The 19136-nt window shown below is 41.3% G+C and overlaps 1 protein-coding gene across 1 annotated transcript; it reads right to left on the minus strand.

Annotated features, from left to right (window-relative positions):
- Positions 1-412: 412 nt before the first annotated feature.
- Positions 413-18693, minus strand: LOC121907155 (LON peptidase N-terminal domain and RING finger protein 2-like). The gene is made up of 12 exons (XM_042426557.1): positions 16972-18693; positions 11333-11451; positions 10686-10808; positions 10410-10565; positions 9789-10014; positions 8459-8558; positions 7429-7543; positions 6109-6230; positions 5397-5583; positions 5123-5257; positions 4472-4621; positions 413-3066 (listed from the first exon to the last, which is right to left on the minus strand). The coding sequence occupies exons 1-12, from the start codon at positions 17714-17716 to the stop codon at positions 2908-2910; spliced, it is 2337 nt and encodes a 778-aa protein (XP_042282491.1). The 5' UTR covers positions 17717-18693; the 3' UTR covers positions 413-2907.
- Positions 18694-19136: the final 443 nt, after the last annotated feature.

Raw genomic sequence — 19136 nt, forward strand, 5'->3', positions numbered from 1 at the left:
CAGCTCTGGACTCATCTACTTAATAGAAATTTGTCTGCTTTTATGGGGATATCAGTAAAAATCTTTAATTAAGAGTAAGAACTGTGAAGCCACAATTTGTGTGAAACAGCTCTTAAACACATGGTGACCTTCCAGCTGGGATTTATTGCTGCCTTTAATGCTGCAATCTTGAAGATTTGGTGACACCTGTGATTTCTGTCCTAACAACAAGTTCAGCACAGCAAACACTGCTGGAGCAGCTGTTTTATCAGTAACAGAGGAGCAGAGCTGGATTTGTTCACAGCACAAAAAACAAACAAACAAACTCATGCTGTTTTAATAAAGAAGTCTGTCAAAAATAATTGCAGTCTTGATCTGATTTCATGTCCTCAATGCTAAACAGCTGCTACAAAACAAGAGGTGAAGACATGACTGAATGTGTCTTTCTTTATTTGCATTAAAAAATAGGTAAAAGATCCCCCTTTACAAATATACCAGGGAAATGCAGCATGTTGTGAACCCTGCCCCCACATAGAGAGCAAGTGACTGCAGTGGAGTCACAAACATTTGGAAGGACAGAATTATACAGAGAAACAGTACATTTACACCAACGCTAATACTGCAGTTACAACCACAACTGTCCTATGAAAACAACTTAACCAGGTTAAAGTTAAGCATAAAGTGACTGAAAGACCCAACCTGCTCTTCACTCTTGAGTTACGGTGGCTTGTGAACTGATTTCACTTGGTGACTTGCAGAAATAGTTCATTTCCTTCACCGCTCAACCTTCAACACGTTAAATGTACTCGGTGGTGTTTTCTTCTACATGTTTGCATTCTACCTTTCTCATCAAAATTAATTGTGTGTATCTCTGAGGCCTTTTCCTTCCTCAAAACATCTGCAAAGTCCATTTTTGGATTATTTTGAAACCTGCATTGTTTCCATCAATCCTTTTCTTGCCTGCATTTTGCTGGTGCGTTGCTACGTTCCTTGGCATGTTACCACTACCAACGGTCAGTCACTGAAATAGCTTTTAGCAACCGTTGGCAAGGAGTATGTATTGTGTAGCCTGGGTGCTCATGCTGAGGATATAAACAAACATTGCTCCATAGCGCTACCAGTGGTCCAAAACTCCATGAGGTACCTTTAACCCAATCATTATGTAAATTTGGGTTGGTGGCCATTATTGTTATTATTGTGCAGTGTTTAACCAATTTTCATCAAAGTTTCCTGAGTTTTTGACCACCAGTGGCACTATTGAGCAATGATACAGTCACGCACCAACAGACAGCAACATGCCAGTGAAGGACAGGAAACAAGATGAAACCATTCAAGTTCAAAATTATTTTTAAATATTTGCAAATGTTTTATGAGGAAGAAAAATTGTTCAACGCGTTATGCCTCAAGGACAACACAATATGTTTTGGTAGAAACAATGAATATAAAAATAACTAATTATTTATAAGAAAACTCCCACAGGGTACCTTTAAGCTGGTTACTGGCAGTAATCGCATTACAGTGTCCATGTAAATGTACTGACAGAAAAAGAGAAATACAGAGAGAGAGAGAGGGTGAAATGTTCCTTAAATAAAACATTAAAAAGGCCTCCGAGTTACATTGATATACAGTACATATAAATCACTTAAGATTTCACCAGACACATACACTTAAGGGCATAGCAGAGAGAGAAACGAAAAAAAAAAAAAAAAACTAACAACAAAAATACAAAATCAACCCTTAAAACTAAGTCTATAATTGACGTCCCAGAGATATGCTACAATAGGACAGAGAGTTCCAGATCGACTGAATCTGGGAGGATGTATTTTCCTAAATGCAACTACAACTTGAGTGATAGCCCGACTTGCACTTAAATCTCCCCTCAGAACAAGCGGAGCATGTTGCTGTTGAGTTACACTTGTTCTCAAATGCTGTTTTTGATGGTTTTTAGTGTTAGCATGGGCGTAATCACCATTCTATCTCAACGCAACAACTCTCATAGCGCCCACTGCTTTCTATCAGAAAAACTGAGGTACATGCCCACCGCCAGGTGAGCAGCTGATACAACGTTTGTGCACATCAATTTTGGCTCAGTCTGGAAGATTTAGAGTGAAGCAGCTGTTACTGGTGCACATGCAGGAAGCTGACCTCATGTGCACCTTGCCAAATAGACTCTGTAAATGTAGTAGGGAGGAAATACATCCACCTACTACAGCCAGACCAGTACATTCACTTTTGTGTACACTGCCGTCATGCCAAGTGTTTCTGTTTTTGCTTCATATTTCAGTAGGTGAGGTTTTCCTTGTTTTTGTTTCTGTGCAAACTGTCCTGGTTGTGGATGCGGGGGGGGGGGGCACATGTGCAGCACTCTGTGGCCGGCCAACTTCTGTTTCAGTTCATGTGAAATACTGCTTTCTTTATGTAGAAAAAAATCAATTCCTCTTGAACCTGGTCCTTTCCTGCTCACACTGTCTTTGTGATTACAGGTTTTTGTTCCTTCATAACAGAGAGTCGGGCATATTACGCAGAAGTGACCTAAACGAAAATGAAACAGCTTTTACCTCGGCCTCGACAGAGACAAGAGGTGAGAGGTCACTCATTCAGAAACGTGTGATAGGTTAATCCAGTAAGGGGTGACCGGATGAACAGACAGGTGGATAGAACAGAAAGCAGGAATGACCTCGTGCTTGCAGCCCAGCCTACCTGTCGCTCTCACCTGAACTGACATGTGCTCAGAGAGGCTGCATGACACAGGAAGGACTTCATGAGCATCTGAGAGAATGAGTAGACGTAGGAGTGTGTAAACACATGTCTAAATGAGTGAATGTACCAGTCAATGTGTGAACAAATGAATGACCAAATGAATGAATGAATTGTTGAACTGCATAGAAGCCCAAGCAATTCTGGTTTGCCCCCCGCATAGCTGGACAATCACCGAGGCCTCTTGCGCGTGACGAAGATGAGGACCCTGCGTATGGCGATGAGGCGGTCTTTGAGGGAGGTCATGGCCAGGATGGTAAGCTGGGCTCGATTCTCCAGCGGAAGGACAGCAAGCAGCCACCAGCACCAGGCCGGACCACTGGGACTAGCCTGCAAGAGAACAAAGACACAGTGTAAACAATGAGCTGATGACACGATGAGCAAGAGATTTAGTTTATCTCTGTGTAATGATGTGTGTCCTCGAGGCATCTTTTTATAGAATCACTTTTAAAAATCTGATGGTAGTAGTTTTAGAGCACTTGTTGAGTATTATGCTGCATGTGTGAACAGGTGACTGCTTGCTAACACATTGGAGAACTTCCTCAAGTTTGCTTTTTAATACAACGTGAAGTAAATTTTCCTGTCATTAATTTAGTTCTATTTTGGACACAAATAAGTTGACTGACTGTGCAGATGTTTGTTATAATCACACACTTCGACTCTGAGTCTGTGAGTTTGTGACTCAGACTAAATTCCTAACCCAGAAGGTACTTTGGTGTTTTTCCTGCAAACATTCTCCTTTTGTTCTTCTCTGTTTATTACTCAGGTGGAGGTTTTCAACGTTGGGTAACTGCAATTTCTCACTCGAAAAAATGAAACTCGAGCACTTGAGACTTTCCATTGACTTTTTCTGTCAATAACTGTGTGATGTTCACTGCATTTGCTATGAAGCAACCCATGTTGGACCCATTCATATGAGACAGCTGTCACCTTGCTTCTGAACAGAGTTTCCAGTCTGCAGTGTAGTTCATACACTTCAAAGATAAACCTGAGAATTACATCAAATAATAACCAGATAAAAGTTCAGTTTCACCTCTTCGTTTTTCCATATCTTCTATTTGTTTCTTTCTCTCTCTCTTTTCAGCGAGTCATTTAAACGATGTTTACACCTTGGTATAATTGAATTTATTTTCCTTCCTGGTAGCAACACCAGTTCACCAAAGCCAGGCAGCTTCACTGCATCATTCTGAATAGAGTATCAGTATGAGCACAGAATAATAAACAGAAAGCAGCTGAGAGAGGGTTTGAGTGGAGAGTGGAAACTGCTGTTTCACTACGCTTACTTGCCAGTTAAGGAAACTGCCAGTGCTTCTTACACCTGGCAAAGCCAAGAAAAAGCAGCTGTAATGTGAGGAAACTGGCTGGACACACAATGTTTCTGGTAAGTTTTTCAGCATATTCATATTTTCCTGTGGTAGCACAGTGCAGGCTACCTCAACAAGCAAATGGATCACACCACCTAAATCATTTTCTCATAGTCACACCTAGCGACAGCTGTTGGACAAATTTAATTTTAATTGAACTTAAACGAATCTGAACTTGTGGGGAGTTTTTATTTTTTCCTCTTCTTTAAATCTCTTAAACATGGTCATCTTAGTAGGTGAAGTGTGCAGCTTAGTACAATCAGTGTTGTTTCACACAGTGTCAGGAGGCCGGCATTGAACCGGTACGGTGTTTCATCCTATCTTTTTCTTTAAATCTGTTGTGAAACAGTTCCACTGAAGTTTGTGTAGACCTGTGGGTCGGGGTCTTTGCTGGGAAGGTGTCCAAAGTGGCTGAGGATCTGGCTCTTCATGTTGTCCTTCAGGGATGTGAACCAGCTGTTGGCCTGCTCGTACACAGAGTCATGCAGCTTCAGAAGCTCCACCAGCTCCTCCCCTTCCACCTGATAGGACAGAGAGATGTTTTTTTGTTCATGTTAACACCAATAATCACAGGAAAGATGGCAGATTTCTTTTTTTTCCCCTCTTTTTTTAATAAATGGTGCAATTTGGTGCATTCTGGTCATGATTTTTATCTTTGGCAAAGTCACCAATTTATACATGAAAAGTATAAAATAAAATATTTTACCATCAAAAAGTATGCTGCTAGTGATGTTGATATTGTGATGAGAGCCCTGTATCTCTCCTTACTGAACAAAAAAAAAAAAAACTTACAGGCCTTCTTATTTTAACTATCCAACTATATTTTAGAATATAGTAGAGGAAGAGAACAGTTTTTCCTCTCTGGAAGGACAGAATTTGAATTTCCTCTGCTAAGCTATCAGAACAGTTTGGGGCAAAACACCTGAGTTCTACTTTGTGTGACATTTGCTTGACAGCAGCATGATGGAAATTGTCTGAAATGACACCCTCTAACACACCAAACAGACTTCCTCTCAGCCCACCTTCTTGTCTTCCAGGTAGTCTATCTTGGCAGTGTGGTAACCGTCTCTCTGGCCATGGCTGAGAACCTTGAACCGCGATACACCGATGGTGTCAACCACCGAACGACCGTCAGGAAAAAATTTCACATCCCGCACCTGAAAGAAAGATGAAACTCTGTTATTTGACAACATACAGCGGAATGAGATGAGAAAATCTGAGAGAAAAAAACATTTATCATCATAAATGATTGACATACTGTACTAGCAGCTCCAAACCACCAACACACAAACGTACCTGTAGCATGCAGCCATAGTCAGCAAAACCTTTGAGCTCATCAGCTATGCACATTCCGAACTGCTTGGTACCGGTCTCCATGGAGCGACGGATCATGAGGCGGTAGCGTGGTTCAAACACATGCAGCGGACAGGGAATGGTGGGGAAGGCCATGGTGCACACAAAGATAGGCACTTCCTGGTTCAAGCTAGAAAAGACATATGTGAAAATGTTAGAAATCATTATCAAATAGTCTTCCACTTTAGTAGCCTTGTTAAAATCATGTTATTCCACACTGTCTCACAATATCTGTATCATATTTTCCAACTCTTCACTGAAGCTATATGATGTTTACACTGCCTGAAATATTCAAAACCAAGACACAAGAAGCTTCCAATCTATCTGCGCCTCTCCATCGACTGGAAATATCCTAGATGTCTTGTGCATCATTTTACAATTCGTATAATTGATATTTGTTATTTAAAATTATCATTTACTGTCATTACAATTTTTTTCTGCATTGACTTTTTAAATAGAAGCACAAAATATTAAAATCTGTACTAGATGGATTTAAGATATTAATTAAGCCTTTACTTCATGAGTTGATACATTTTTGTACAGTTATAGGTTTTACTGTCACAATAAAAAAACCTTTTTATTATTTTGATTATGTGACTGGTGTAGTCAGATGCGAAGTAAATTGTGTTGTAAATTGCATGTGTGTGATACTGACTTGGACAGCTCCTTCATCTCTTCCTCATGGATCTTCTTCCTTTCTGCCAGTTCGTCTCCTAGGTAACGCTGCAACACTTCCTCCATCAGCAGGGTCTTGTTGTAACCCCTGGTAGCCAGATACTGCAATGAGAGCACACAAACATCAGATACGAGCTATTGTTATTACAAACTATTCTATATGCCTGGAATGACTACTTTTGTGACGCTGTTAAAGGGATATTAAAATATACTGTCCGAGGTTAGTTCAAACACAGCTACATGACAGTTAATTAATGATACATGTAAAGAAATGAAGTGTATTTCAGTAAAGTCTCCTCACATGTTAACCAGCTCAACTCTTACCTACTGTAGTCCTCTGACTGACATCCTCACTTGCAGAAACTCAGCTTAATACTGCTGACAAAGATGCATTTCCTCTGGCTGCATGGCTGCCTCTCTCACCTCCATATTCATCTCTTACCACCTCTCCATAAAAGGCATAATTGCTTCAGTAATAACAGTCAATAAGAAGATGCTGATATTGTACGGCTGAGATACTATGTGCCAACATATTAGTTTAATATAATTCACATATCATAATACTGAGGCTCAGAAGACATCATGCATTTAAGCCACAATTCTAAAAAGCAACATGTAAGCTTTAGATAAGGTGTATTAGACATTGGTTTATAAAAAATTTTAACGGTTAACATTCTGTCATCCCCACAAAAATACAGAAAAAATACTGAAAAAATTGCTTAAACTTAACTATTTGCCTAAATATACAAGAAAAAGAAGAATGGAGGCAGAAAGGCAACAGGACTGTCAAAAAAGACAACGTTCAGTAATGTTAATATCACTGCTGTCCTCTTCCTCTGATGAGTGACGAAGAAAACTTTTTCTGCAGTCAGACCTGTTGCTGCCAGACTCAGAAAATCTAGAAGTGTCCACGGATGAGAGTAATCCCAGCAGTATAACAACTACAAATGGATTTACAGACTCTGAGCTATCCACAGTCTCAGACATAAACAAACTGACATGCAAGCTGCCCCAGATGTAGTTCCCTATACAGGTAGCCACAATGGCTGCTACAGACGGCTAGTTCCTGTGTTTACTTTCAATCAGACTCACAAACTTTTGAAGCAATTCATGCAAAACTCGTGTTTATTTCAAAAGCAGTAGGAGGCTGAGACCTTGTTCACCCAAATCTCAATCTGAATTGCCGGAATATCAATAACGGAGCTTCCTGGTATACCGCTCAGCACATTACAAACCCTGCAAAAGTCACAACAGTGACAACATTATAACCTATTCAATGAAGTGGAGAAAGTATGTGTACCTCAGACAGATTCTCCTTGCACAGAGGGCAGTTGGGGTTGTGGTCCAGGCAACGCTCCAGACATTTGAGGCAGAAGGTGTGTCCGCAGGGAGTGGCAACCGGCTCATAGAACAATCTGGAGAACAAATGACCGAAAGCACACAGCCAGATGTTAGCATTCTGAGCCTGCTACAGTGGAAACCGCTTATAGTGATCACGTCTGTCTGGGTCAAATTGATCACGATAAGCTGATGATTATTATAACCGAATTTTTTTCTTTTTCTTTATTTCTCACGCAGATTACCCACAGCAGAGAGAGAGAGAGAGAGAGAGAGAGAGAGAGAGAGAGAGAGAGAGAGAGAGAGAGAGAGAGAGAGAGAGAGAGAGAGAGAGAGAGAGAGAGAGAGAGAGAGAGAGAGAGAGAAGCAATGGTCGAGCAAGCTAGAGAGTGGATGAGGAGAGCGAGCAGTGGTAGCAAGAAAGCCAGTGAATGAGAGGAATAAAACGTTATTTTCTGATTGTTTCACGGCAGTTACAAATAAACATGGCCACAACCACACCCCGCACCTCCACACAACCCTGCGGAGGTGTGCCGCAACGCCTGATAATGATGCAGCAGCCATGAATTGCATATTGTACGTGTATCATGGGAGTAAAATAGAATTACCATAGTTTTGAACATTTTTTCCATATGTTTTCATGTATGAAGACCCAAAATGAACACTGTAAGCGGACTACTTGATTACTATAAATAAATTATTTAAACAGCATTTGTATAGGAATGATTCTGTCCTGAGCTTTTTGATCCATATAAGTGATTGATCACAGCAACCGTGATCACTATTAGCGGTTTCCATGGTAACACTAAATGTTATTGATATCAAATGTTCATACATGTTGTTAGAGGGCAGTTGTATTCAGATATAAAGGAATGAAGTCAAACTTACTTACTTTTGGTCAAAAGTATTGTAAAAACCAGTGTGTGTTGCTATGCATGTATGCAGTCTGTGTTTCTTTGTTTGTGTGTGTGTGTGTGTGTGTGTGTAGTAACCTCATGCAGAGTGAACACTCCATGTCTCCACTGTCCAACAGCTCAGCAGGAACCATCCTCCCTCCACACACTGTAGCCGTCTGTAAGCTGCTTGTCTCATCTGCACAAAACATCATTACAACATCAGCACACATTTTCTTCTCTGTGTGTTCAAGTTATACTTTATAAACAGAGGAGAGAGGGAAGGTTACTACTTCAAGCTGTGCGCCCATAAAAAAGGAAAAAGAATGAAACGTGTCCAGTGTCCAAATACATAGATTCACTGAACTCTGATGCCAATGATATCTGCTATTGAATATTTTCTCTCTCCTCTCTCTTATTTGCAAAGGGTAGCTGGTCCTGTACTGAGACCTGACCTAAAATCAGCTTGCTCATGTGACCTATTCCTGTAAGCTCACGATTCTGCCCCGCTCGTTTCCCCACAAAGATAAAAGCGTGGCTGAACAAACATTGAGCACAGAACTTCAGCACTTCAGGTTAGGTGATAACAAGTTATCCCTTCATCTAGGGAAAACTGAATCAATCTTATTTGGGACCAAACCCAGATTAAGGAAATCCCCTGGTTTGAGAGTAGTGGTAGGAGACACTGTGCTCGATAGCACTTGTCTGGAGATAGTATGGCAAAGAAAGCTCTTAAAAGAATTAACAATAGAATCAAATTTCTTGCCAAGATCTCCAGATTTCATGAGGAAGCAGCTATGAAAACATTTGCTGGTGCTCTTGTACATTGCCATTTTGACTACGCTTTTTGCTCCTGGTTTCGCAGTGTCCTCAAAGTTCTAAAGAGCAAACTGCAAACATCGCATAACAAGTTAGTCAGGATTTTATTAAGGCTCTCAGCAGGTACCCACCTCAAGCCCTCTCACTATGAGAGTCTGGGATGGCTCAAGGTAGAAGACAGAGCGAAGCAAATAAAATTGTGCCTAGTGCATGGGATTGTTTGTGGTGAAGTATCATGTTATCTCAGGAACTATTTTAACTGTGTCAGGTATTTGTACTCCACTAGAGGGAGCTCTACTGATTTTGTGCCTGTTCGGTTCAGAAGTTGTATGGGTGAGGAGTCATTCCTGTATTCTTTGGCTGTTCTTTGGAACAGTTTGCCTAGAGATATGAAAATAATAAGAAAAGTAAATAAATTCAAGTCCAGTCAGAAAAACGATTCTGCTGTGTTCAGTGCCTTAATGACTTTCTCAGTGTGTTTGTTGTTGTTGCTGTTTTTTTGTGTGTGTTGTTGTTCTCTATTATTGTTGTGATGTTTGTTGGTGTTGTAAAATTATGCTGCTAAGTGATATATAATATAAACTAACTATCAGTGATGTGAACAACCCACCAGGTCTGAGGAGTTTGGAGGGGGTGTTCAGATTTGCCAAGGGTCCGTCTCCACTGTGTTTCCTCTTAAGGCCACCGGGGGGTGCTGGCAGTGAAGCCAGAACATCAACCAGGCTCTTGGTGCTACCCTCCCCTGCAGGAGAGTCCGATTTACCAGCAGACAGAGCGGAGAGTCTGGAGGACGAGTCATCCACTGGAGCGCTTTTAGTCACACTGAACTCTGAGTCCTAGACACACAGACAGAGATTAGTGAGCATGTTGGTGCAGGATGATTAGGAAGGGATGATCGTTTTGACAGCCACACTTTGCTCCAGTACATCTTTTTTCAAAATGTTGATTAAAAAAAAAGAAAAAGCCAACTGTGGTGGAAATATAATCTATTCTCCATTATATATTCTTTAATAAGGTGCAGTGTAGCTGAGCGTTCCTAAAAACACCCACATCGCACATGAAATCACATTACACTCTGCCTGCAGCCATGTTCACACTAATCCTCCTAATGACACAAATGTGATTAACTTCATGTGCTGAAATGTCTTCCTTCCAAAAGTGCTTTTAGATCATCAAGGACTAACAAGATTTTTTATACAAGTAGATGCATAGCGTGTTTGTGTGCAGTAACCTGTGAGGAGGAACCAGGTCTCTGTGTGAGCGGCCTCAGGGACCTGAGCAAGGCGGGCGGTTTGATGAGGCGGGTGGCCAACCCCCCCTGCAGAGGGTGCACGGGTGTTGGCAGGTCCTCATTCTCAAACACAGAGGAGAATAGTTCACTAAGGACCTGCAGGACAAAACAAACCGGGCACTCGATTAATGTTCACAATCCACACATTTCATAAAAACAAGTGGTTGGAAACATACTTGATGAGCATTATTATCATTTTTAAGAAGATTCTCTTACCTTCTGAGCCTCCAGTTTGACTTTGGTCCAGTCAGGTTTGAGCGCCACACACAGGAAATACTCCTGCAAGGCCTCATCATTCCGAGCTGCTTTACTCAGCGCTGTGGCTTTCAGATAGTGAGCCTGAAACAAGCAGGAATTTGAAGCATGTTTCAGCTCTGTAGGCATATAGCTTAAGATACTGGTACTAATTCATCATGATCTTAATTTTTAACAGTTAATATATTTACTGAGGGTCATTTTATTAACAGAGGATAATTCTTTTTAAAATATTGCTATTTACCATACCATACTTATATACACTAGTATTCAGTGCATTACTCTGCATATGTATTACTATATTAATACTAAAAAATGAGAAATATCAATAATGTAAATAGACAGGTGAAAACCAAGTTATAAAACTACTATTTACAATAGAAATATTCTGTACTTTTACTTTATCTTTTGTATTACATAGAGGGGTTCAGGCTGACATGAAGTCCATTTTTCTGTTCACTGTCCATGAGTGGAAGCGTATTCTAAACTGTCCATGCCACCATATTTAATATAGTACTACAGATTGTGGCTGCAGGCCATGTCTGATCTTTATTCTCACTCTGATATTTAATTCTGCCCTGCAGGTTCATTTCAAACCCACGTCTCACCTTTGTCCAGAGAGGTTTTATCCTACAGAGGCTGCTGGCATCCTGCACTGCCTGACTGAAGTTCCTCATCTCCATGTGAAGCTCAACCCGCTGGCACAGCAATCTGCCTGAAGAGGGCACTGCACACCACAGGGAAAAACACACAGACACCATCAGGTCAATGGACATGTCTCCAGGGGATGGATGGTTTTTTTTCTAGGTCTAGCAGAAGTAGGGCAACGCTGTAACATGTGGCATGAGACCTAGTTCACGTGTAAGCTATGCATGCTATGTAACTTACAGTATGTAGAGATAATAACTGACATCAGTTGTGATCATGAGCAGTTGTCAGTCTGTTTTTGTCATACAGTCAAAGCATGGCCCCATTATCAAACAGATTTGTGTGTCACTTTAGCGCTTGACTAATCGTACAAGTAATTTATGTAACCAATTTGGATTCTGGCACGTTTTCATCATGGATTTTGGCACATTTTGTCGTTTTTTCCTTCTCTTTCCTAATAACAGTTATATGGGATTGGTTATCATGTGTAGTGCGTCCTCATGTTTTTGGTGAGCTGAAGGCAATTTTCCACCCAACTCTTACAAATTCTTCTTTTTACGATTTAAATGATTGTTTTCCTTTGATTAACTCGGCTCAAGGTTAAAGAGTGTACATACATTACAGTGACAAACTTTGAGAAAAGGCCAGTTTTTTTCCACCTCACTGAGATGGTGAGTCTTACTGATTTACCCACTAAAAACAAATAGTCACTGGCCTTTGCCTTTGGCACCTGGTGGGTGGAACTTTGAATCCTGGAACCCTTTTGGTACTTGAGAAGCCATTTTCCAAAGGGTGGATCTCTCATCTCCCCCAGAAAATGAACAGAGTGTGGAGAAGCAGCCTGGCATGAGCTGAGTCAGCTGACACACAAGTAGCAGGATCAACAAACAATATTTAAGTACCCAAAATATTGTCTTATAATCAATCTCCTAGCAGCCTGCATGAGAGACTGACACAATAAACATTTGGAACCCAATGCCTGGACAAGTCTAAATCTGATTTTTCAGATTCTGCCTTATCCTTATGAAAGGCAGTATTAGTAAGGGGCAAAAATGATTTGCACATTTAAAACTTTGCAGCCTCGGTCCACTACAAAGATGCAATTTAAGTCACCATTCTCTAAATGAACAGGCTGATAAATTACCTGTCAATCACACATCAATGGTGATGTCAGAGGAAGAGCAGTGTCCAAAGACAAGACAGTTAATATCTGTTCAGAACAGAGCTTCTGAATCAGAAAATAAAGGTGGTTAACTAAAACAAACAGTGTAAAAGTCTAAGGATTGAGGGTGACGTATAACCCCTTGAGGCAAATCTGTGCTATTGGGCTATATAAATAAAATGTGACGTGACTTAACAGTTATTGATAACGAATCAGGAGCTGTGTTGCTGGCTGTATTAATCTGTTTTGACGAGATGTGAACAGCCTCTCTTCATCACGTACATGATAAATTTAAAGGGTTTACGCAGCCAAACAAAGCAATCAGCAGCACTTTTGTTGCCCCTGAGAATTGTGACTGAAAGAAATGCAAAGTAAAAGGGCTGCCAAAAAAGTAAAGTTCAAATACAGGAGACATATCTGCAATTCCATCAAACTGATTTGCACCCAAATAGCCTGACATTTAACTACGTTGCAGAGTTAATGCTGCAAAACACAGCACCTTGCTTCTCAGATGCTTTGGCTTAGTGAACTGAGCAGATAATCTCTCGGCTTTCTGGCAATCTTTCTCAGGACGAACGTCATTATTTAAAACTCCTGTGGTTCACTAGCTCGCACTACTGTGCAGTAGGAAAAGGTCTGAGTTTTGAATCGAGGGCAACATGGCTTTTTTTTTTTCAAAAGCTGGTGTACTGTGAGCCCAATGGGTTACAATATTCAAAGTATTTTAAAAAGGCATCGTGCTTGATGTGTCCTGGTATGATTAGGACATCTTTTCTTCCAACAGCCCTCACATCTTTGGCTGTTACAGGGTTAGATCAGTATGCTAGTGCACTGGTACCCAGATAAGTGTGTGTTGAACAATATAGTTACTTGGGCTGCCTACGCATGGTGATATATCAGTCATCCAATACAGTATTTCATATCACCCTTACTAATCACGTTAATTCCAAACCCACCTATATATTTGCTGATAATCATAAACTCCAGGGACCAGATGCATTAAAATCTATGTAGATACATGACTAAAACTGTGTGTGCACACAAAGCCAGAAATATGCAGATGCATTCTCAGATTTATAAAACTGTGCGTACGCTTGTTTCTCTTTTATAAATCTCATTGAGGAACTGGGAGCACGTGCATGAGCCTCATTTCCACTCCCACAGTGAGCCATAAATGGATAAAGACACACCTGAACCAGCAGTTTTCCTATAAACCATCGTCAGCAGTGATATCTCAGAAACGTAATCAATGATTAGTTTGTAGCACTCATATCTAAACCGACTTCACAAGGTGTGTCCCAACTAAGGATAAAATAAGAATAATAAGAGCCAAATAAAATGTTGACTCCTATGTAAATTAAAAGTATGATAAAAATTAAACACAAAAGTATTTATTCAGTGTTACCATAATAAATGCACCTTTGATTGGCATTTTACAGATACCTGTGTAAACAATCACACAATCAGTGTAGCTGGTTATCAACCTCAACAAACAATGTTTTACTACAAGATTCCGTCTCTAACCTTATGTTTCATCTCCACCTCATCACATCACCCTCAGATCACTTTACAAAAACGTGCACATACGTATGTTCAGGAATGTGTGAGGTGTGCACGTTCTCACCACACGTTCTGTGTTTATAAATACCAGTTTATGTGCGGGAAATGGTGTATGCATGGTTTTTTTATGCATATCCATTGTTAATGCATCTGGCCCCAACTGTCTGTTCTTCTGCTGGTTTGCATAACCTTTTGGGAGGCTACCATAATATTCAAAAATATATTAGTATGACTCAGAGACATAATGCTGCCTTGTGTTGTATTTTTGCATCAAATTATAACCCCGCAATCACTGGAGGTGGATGAAAAGGAGCTCCAGTCGACCAGAGATGAATGAGAGGATATCGCTCTCTGTCATCAGAGGGATGAAAGCGTTCAGTTAAAGATACATTACACCACATTCAGCCACTAGATGTCACACTAGAGCACCAGCATCTCAGACCAAAATAAAAGTGGCGTTTACTCAATAAAATTGGGGGGGAAAAAGAAGCTGACAACTCACAAAAATCCAATCAAACTGTCAAACTAGGCAGTGCTGATCATATACGGATCAAGATTCTGTTAACGCATTGTCTCGCCTCAAATGTTTTCGGAAACTGTGTCTGTGACACGGCCGCCAGCTTGGAAATGGATGTGGAGAACAGGGAGGGACTCACATGCACTAACATGCCCATGCTGCCGGTGCAGCTACCAAAACAGAGAACAGAGAAGCTCTGATAAACACACACAGAGGGAGTATGACTTCATCATTGCTCAGGTCGCCATTAGTCCACTATATCCTTACATAGCCAGAAGCTGATTCGAGGATCAAATTGAATTTGATAATAATTGAATAGCAGGCTCAATGTTATTTATTGGACCTGTTTTAACGTATCTAAAAAAAAACAAAACAAAAAAACCCAACATGGAGCCCTGTGAGCTCAGAGCTGACTCACAACAGACATTTCCTGGTTTGGAGTGGAAAATGTATTCATGGGTTAGACTTTTCAGGGGCAACCAGTTAAAATTACACAAACATTGTTTGTCAAAACTCAAAGGCTGAACAAATTCCAACAGGTGGGCGTTGTTCAGTTCTGTCCCTGCAGGTAAACCATGATGGGTAGCCTGATCTTTTAGATGAGGGACTATCAACAAACTTTGTAGGAAAAATAGTTCTATATAACTACTATGACGCTGAATTATTATTACTATAAATCTGCATTAGGCCAACTAAGATAGGAAGGTGAATGCGGTTACTCAAGCTGGATGTGGTTTAACAGACAAGGTGGATGACCTACATCCTCATAGCTTCTCTCCACAGAAATATACGCAAGATATGAGACGAGAGAAAGAGAGAAATGTGAGGGATACAGAGAGAGCAGTCACCAGACAAGTAACTGGATCTTTTATTGTCTTTCCACCATGTTTTTACACTTGGTATAGTCTTTCCTTTACTTGTCATTTGGTCTTGTTAAAAGACATATTAAGACATTTTCATCTGTTTTCTCTCTCCTGAATAGATTAACAGTTTGTTTCTTTTTGTTTTTCATTAATTTAATAACTGTGTAATCCTGTAATTTCTGTTATTTATCTAAATAAACTGGAACTATTTATTTAAATTCAGCATGTTACCCAATATTTCACGCGCCTGTGTCCCCCTCTCACACACACACATCATTATATCACTTTCACTGTGTGAATACAGTGCATAAGACATATAACCACTGATTTTTTTTTTTTTTTTGCCTAATAGAGAAAGGAGTTAAATAACAGCTGTATTTCTGTTGACATCATGAGCTCATTACACTCAAATGTATCACATATACCAGAAGGCCTCCTGCTGCATTTGTTGGGGAAACACAGACTGGCAGTGACAAAGCTGTGAAGGCACTCCGTCCTCCTGTCACCCAGAGTCCGTCACTAGACAGAATGCATGAATCAGTGTTGATCCGGGAAGGGAAATATCTGAAAAAGCGCCATTTGAACGCTCAAGCCCACAAGAAGAGACTGCAGTATATTCCTTTCTCTTAACACTTTCATCATCAATTGATCAGTTTCCTAAACCAACATAGGTTTTAACACCTCAGTCAGCCAGCCGACCCTGGCAGTGTTACTTCCTTGTTTCACCCATTTAGCTATTCAAAGACATGAGGAAATTGACTTTTAATGTGTCTCCAATATGTAGGCCTGAGGTGGGAAGGAGGTCAGTTCAACTTTCTCTTGAGGATTCAAACTGTGCAACATGAGACTTGCCCTGGCCCACAGTTAATGAAACACACTGGCAACCTTTATGTAAAGAGCCAAACGAAATAGAACATCCTCTATTTGGTCTCAGTGGATTCAGGGAAATTGAGCCAATGAGTGAGTGACTTCTAAGTGTTAGTAAGCAGTTGTTTTGCTAATGTGGTGTAGCAACAGTTACAGTCCAGCCCCATCATATTGCCCCGAATGTTACCCAACATATTATATATTGCCTGCTTATGAAACACCACCGGTGGGAGAGGGGAGGGGGGTACAGCTTAGCCCCACTCAAGTCTGTTATAACTATGGTGCACACTGTATTTTGAGGACCAAGTAACGCAGAGTGGAATAAATAAATAAGCTTATTTATCCAGAGAGCCTTCACATAGCTGCTCTATTAATGTACTACAGCCCTTCGGAGCATAAATTTAAAACGGGGTATGAATGTATCAATGGAAAGCAGATCATTATGTGTGCTATTCGAATAATGACCTGACCTCTGTCGAGCCGAGAAAGGTAGGAGAGGCGCCACCTATCGGTGACACCGGGAAGCGACACAGAGAAAAGTAGGTCACCTGAACAAAAAACTATAATTTTCATTATAAGGTTATACATTATAGCTTTTTCGTTGCATTCATGAATAGTTTCAGTTCTTACCTAAATCCACTGCTGCGTTGTACTTCTCCAAAGCATCCGTGAGGCTCTCTTTTTTCCACAATACCTCCCCCTCGATCCAGAATTTCCTAGATTTACTCTCAGTTGCAAACAGTTTATCCAGCAGGCCGCTGAGAACTACGTTTAATCTCCGGCCGTTCGGCAGTCCATCTTTTTTGTTCAAGTTTTGTTTGCAGTGTATACAGTCTTTGACAGAGTCGTCTTCCAAGCAGCGTTTGCAAAAAGTGTGTCCGCACTCCACGGTTGCGGGCTCATGGAGCAGACACTTGCAGAGGCGACAGGAAAACAAGTCCAGGGCTTCATCCTCTCCACACTCAGCATCACTTTCAACCCCATCTCCCCCATTGCTGCTTTTAACTTGTCCGTTTAACGTCCCGGGGATGCCCAGCTCTTTCTCGCGGAGAGTCTGAGCGATGGTTTCCACCAGGAGGGGAAGCTCCTGCGGGCGCAGTTTGCCCAGGCTGGCCGCTATGCAGTAGGAGTCCAACGCTTCAGATATCCGCCCGGCGCGGGCCAGAGTGTCGGCTTTTCTCAGACACAAGCCCCTGTCCGGCTGCTGGAGGTCTGCGAGCTGGGAGCTGTAGATCTCCACGGCCAGGTTAAAGTCTCCAGCCCGACTGGCTTCCTCTGCCACCTCCAGCATTTCGGGGCAGATTCCCGCAGCCCCGGGGTTGGAGAGCGGGTGGACGAACAGCTCGCCCTGGTGAGACCTAACGCCCGTCTCCATCTTCTTCAAAACCAGACAGCGAAGATGTTCACTGATGGTCTGCAAAAGGCAGACCTACCCTTCCACGCTGTTCAGAAATCATATCCCTATGTAAGGATAACTATCATTTAACGTCTTTCTGTCTAACCAAACCGATTGTGCCCGATACCGACTGCTCGCCATTGGAAGTAGATTAGGACTCATTCAGAGTCATACTACGTTACTGCACACCCGATAAAAGAGGACGTCTGTGTAATATTGTTGGTCCGTTTCAAAGTCCCACAAACAGTCAGCTATGGCCTCTCTACCAATAAAGGCACCAGCAGATGCGCTTTACCTGCAAACACCGGGTAAGGCTCCTCGGAGGCAGAAGGTCGGCTTTATTTACTTCCACTTGCCAGCCCTCTTTTGCCCCCGTAAACAGCCAGGAGGCGGTCTGATTATGTGGAAATCACAGATAATGTCGTTTTCAAGAAAACACTTAAATTTACTCTATAGCATGTTTTATGTTAGTCGAGAGCCGATGGTTAAAAATCCTCCGGGCTTAGCAAGTAAGAAGCTTAATATCCATTTGGTCTCGCCGTTAAGATACCAACGTTATGTAAACTCAACAGAGGACAACTTTAAGTTTTGAAATAGTTCACAGTACATGACGGTTGAGGATAAATCTGATATATCTTCGCTACAGACTTACTCCAGTGAGTCGCAGCTGATCGGCTGTTGTTTTTATATAAGAGTGAAGCCGAGGTAGCTAACGTTACAGCGGGTTAACGAGCTAACATCGATCCCTCCCTCGCTGCTCGTCTCACTCCACAAACGAACTCTTGTAAACCAAAAACACGTATCTTTTACCGAATATGAATAGCATGTCCTCCTCTGAAAAATGACTAAACCCCCGCTGAAAATAAAGCCGTCCCCGCCAGAGTAGTCCGTCCTGGTCGCTAGCCAGCTAGCTCCAGCAGCTAAACGTAGTTGTCTCTCTGGATTTCTTCTACAATTGGCCGAAGCCAGCGCATGGCGTCACGTGACACACGAGGCGGGGTCCTATTGGTCCGTTATGTGGCTCACTTATATAACGCCATGATATTGTATAACCTTTCACAGCCGACGGTGAGTGACAGCTGCATCAAAACAAGCGCACATTTATCTGTTTTAAACAGGTTTCACGTGTGATATCGCAATAAAATAACTACAGGTGAAATAAGAAGGACCATCGCTCTTTGTTTGAGTTGAATTATCACTTTGTCATAGTTCTGGCAGTGGGATTGATTCATTGTTTATGTAATGCCTTTTATATAAGCAGCGTTCTGGGTCATGTTTTGTGGAGTCAAAAATACTGAATATTTATCATGGCGTACACTTCTCATTTTGAGTCAGTATGAAAAGGAAAGGGGACTCTGGTTCCAGACCTCTGGGTTTGGATCAAAGTTACATTTTCTGG

This window comes from Thunnus maccoyii, chromosome 11 (assembly GCF_910596095.1).
Source record: "Thunnus maccoyii chromosome 11, fThuMac1.1, whole genome shotgun sequence".
Taxonomy (NCBI): domain Eukaryota; kingdom Metazoa; phylum Chordata; class Actinopteri; order Scombriformes; family Scombridae; genus Thunnus; species Thunnus maccoyii.

Coding starts and splice junctions, on each gene's coding strand:
- LOC121907155 (XM_042426557.1), bottom strand. CDS start 17,716: ATGGAGACGGGCGTTAGGTCTCACCAGGGCGAGCTGTTCGTCCACCCG. Junction 10,566..10,685: donor TCAAACTGGAGGCTCAGAAG/GTAAGAGAATCT, acceptor TTTGTCCTGCAG/GTCCTTAGTGAACTATTCTC. Junction 4,622..5,122: donor ACTACCTGGAAGACAAGAAG/GTGGGCTGAGAG, acceptor CTGTCCTATCAG/GTGGAAGGGGAGGAGCTGGT.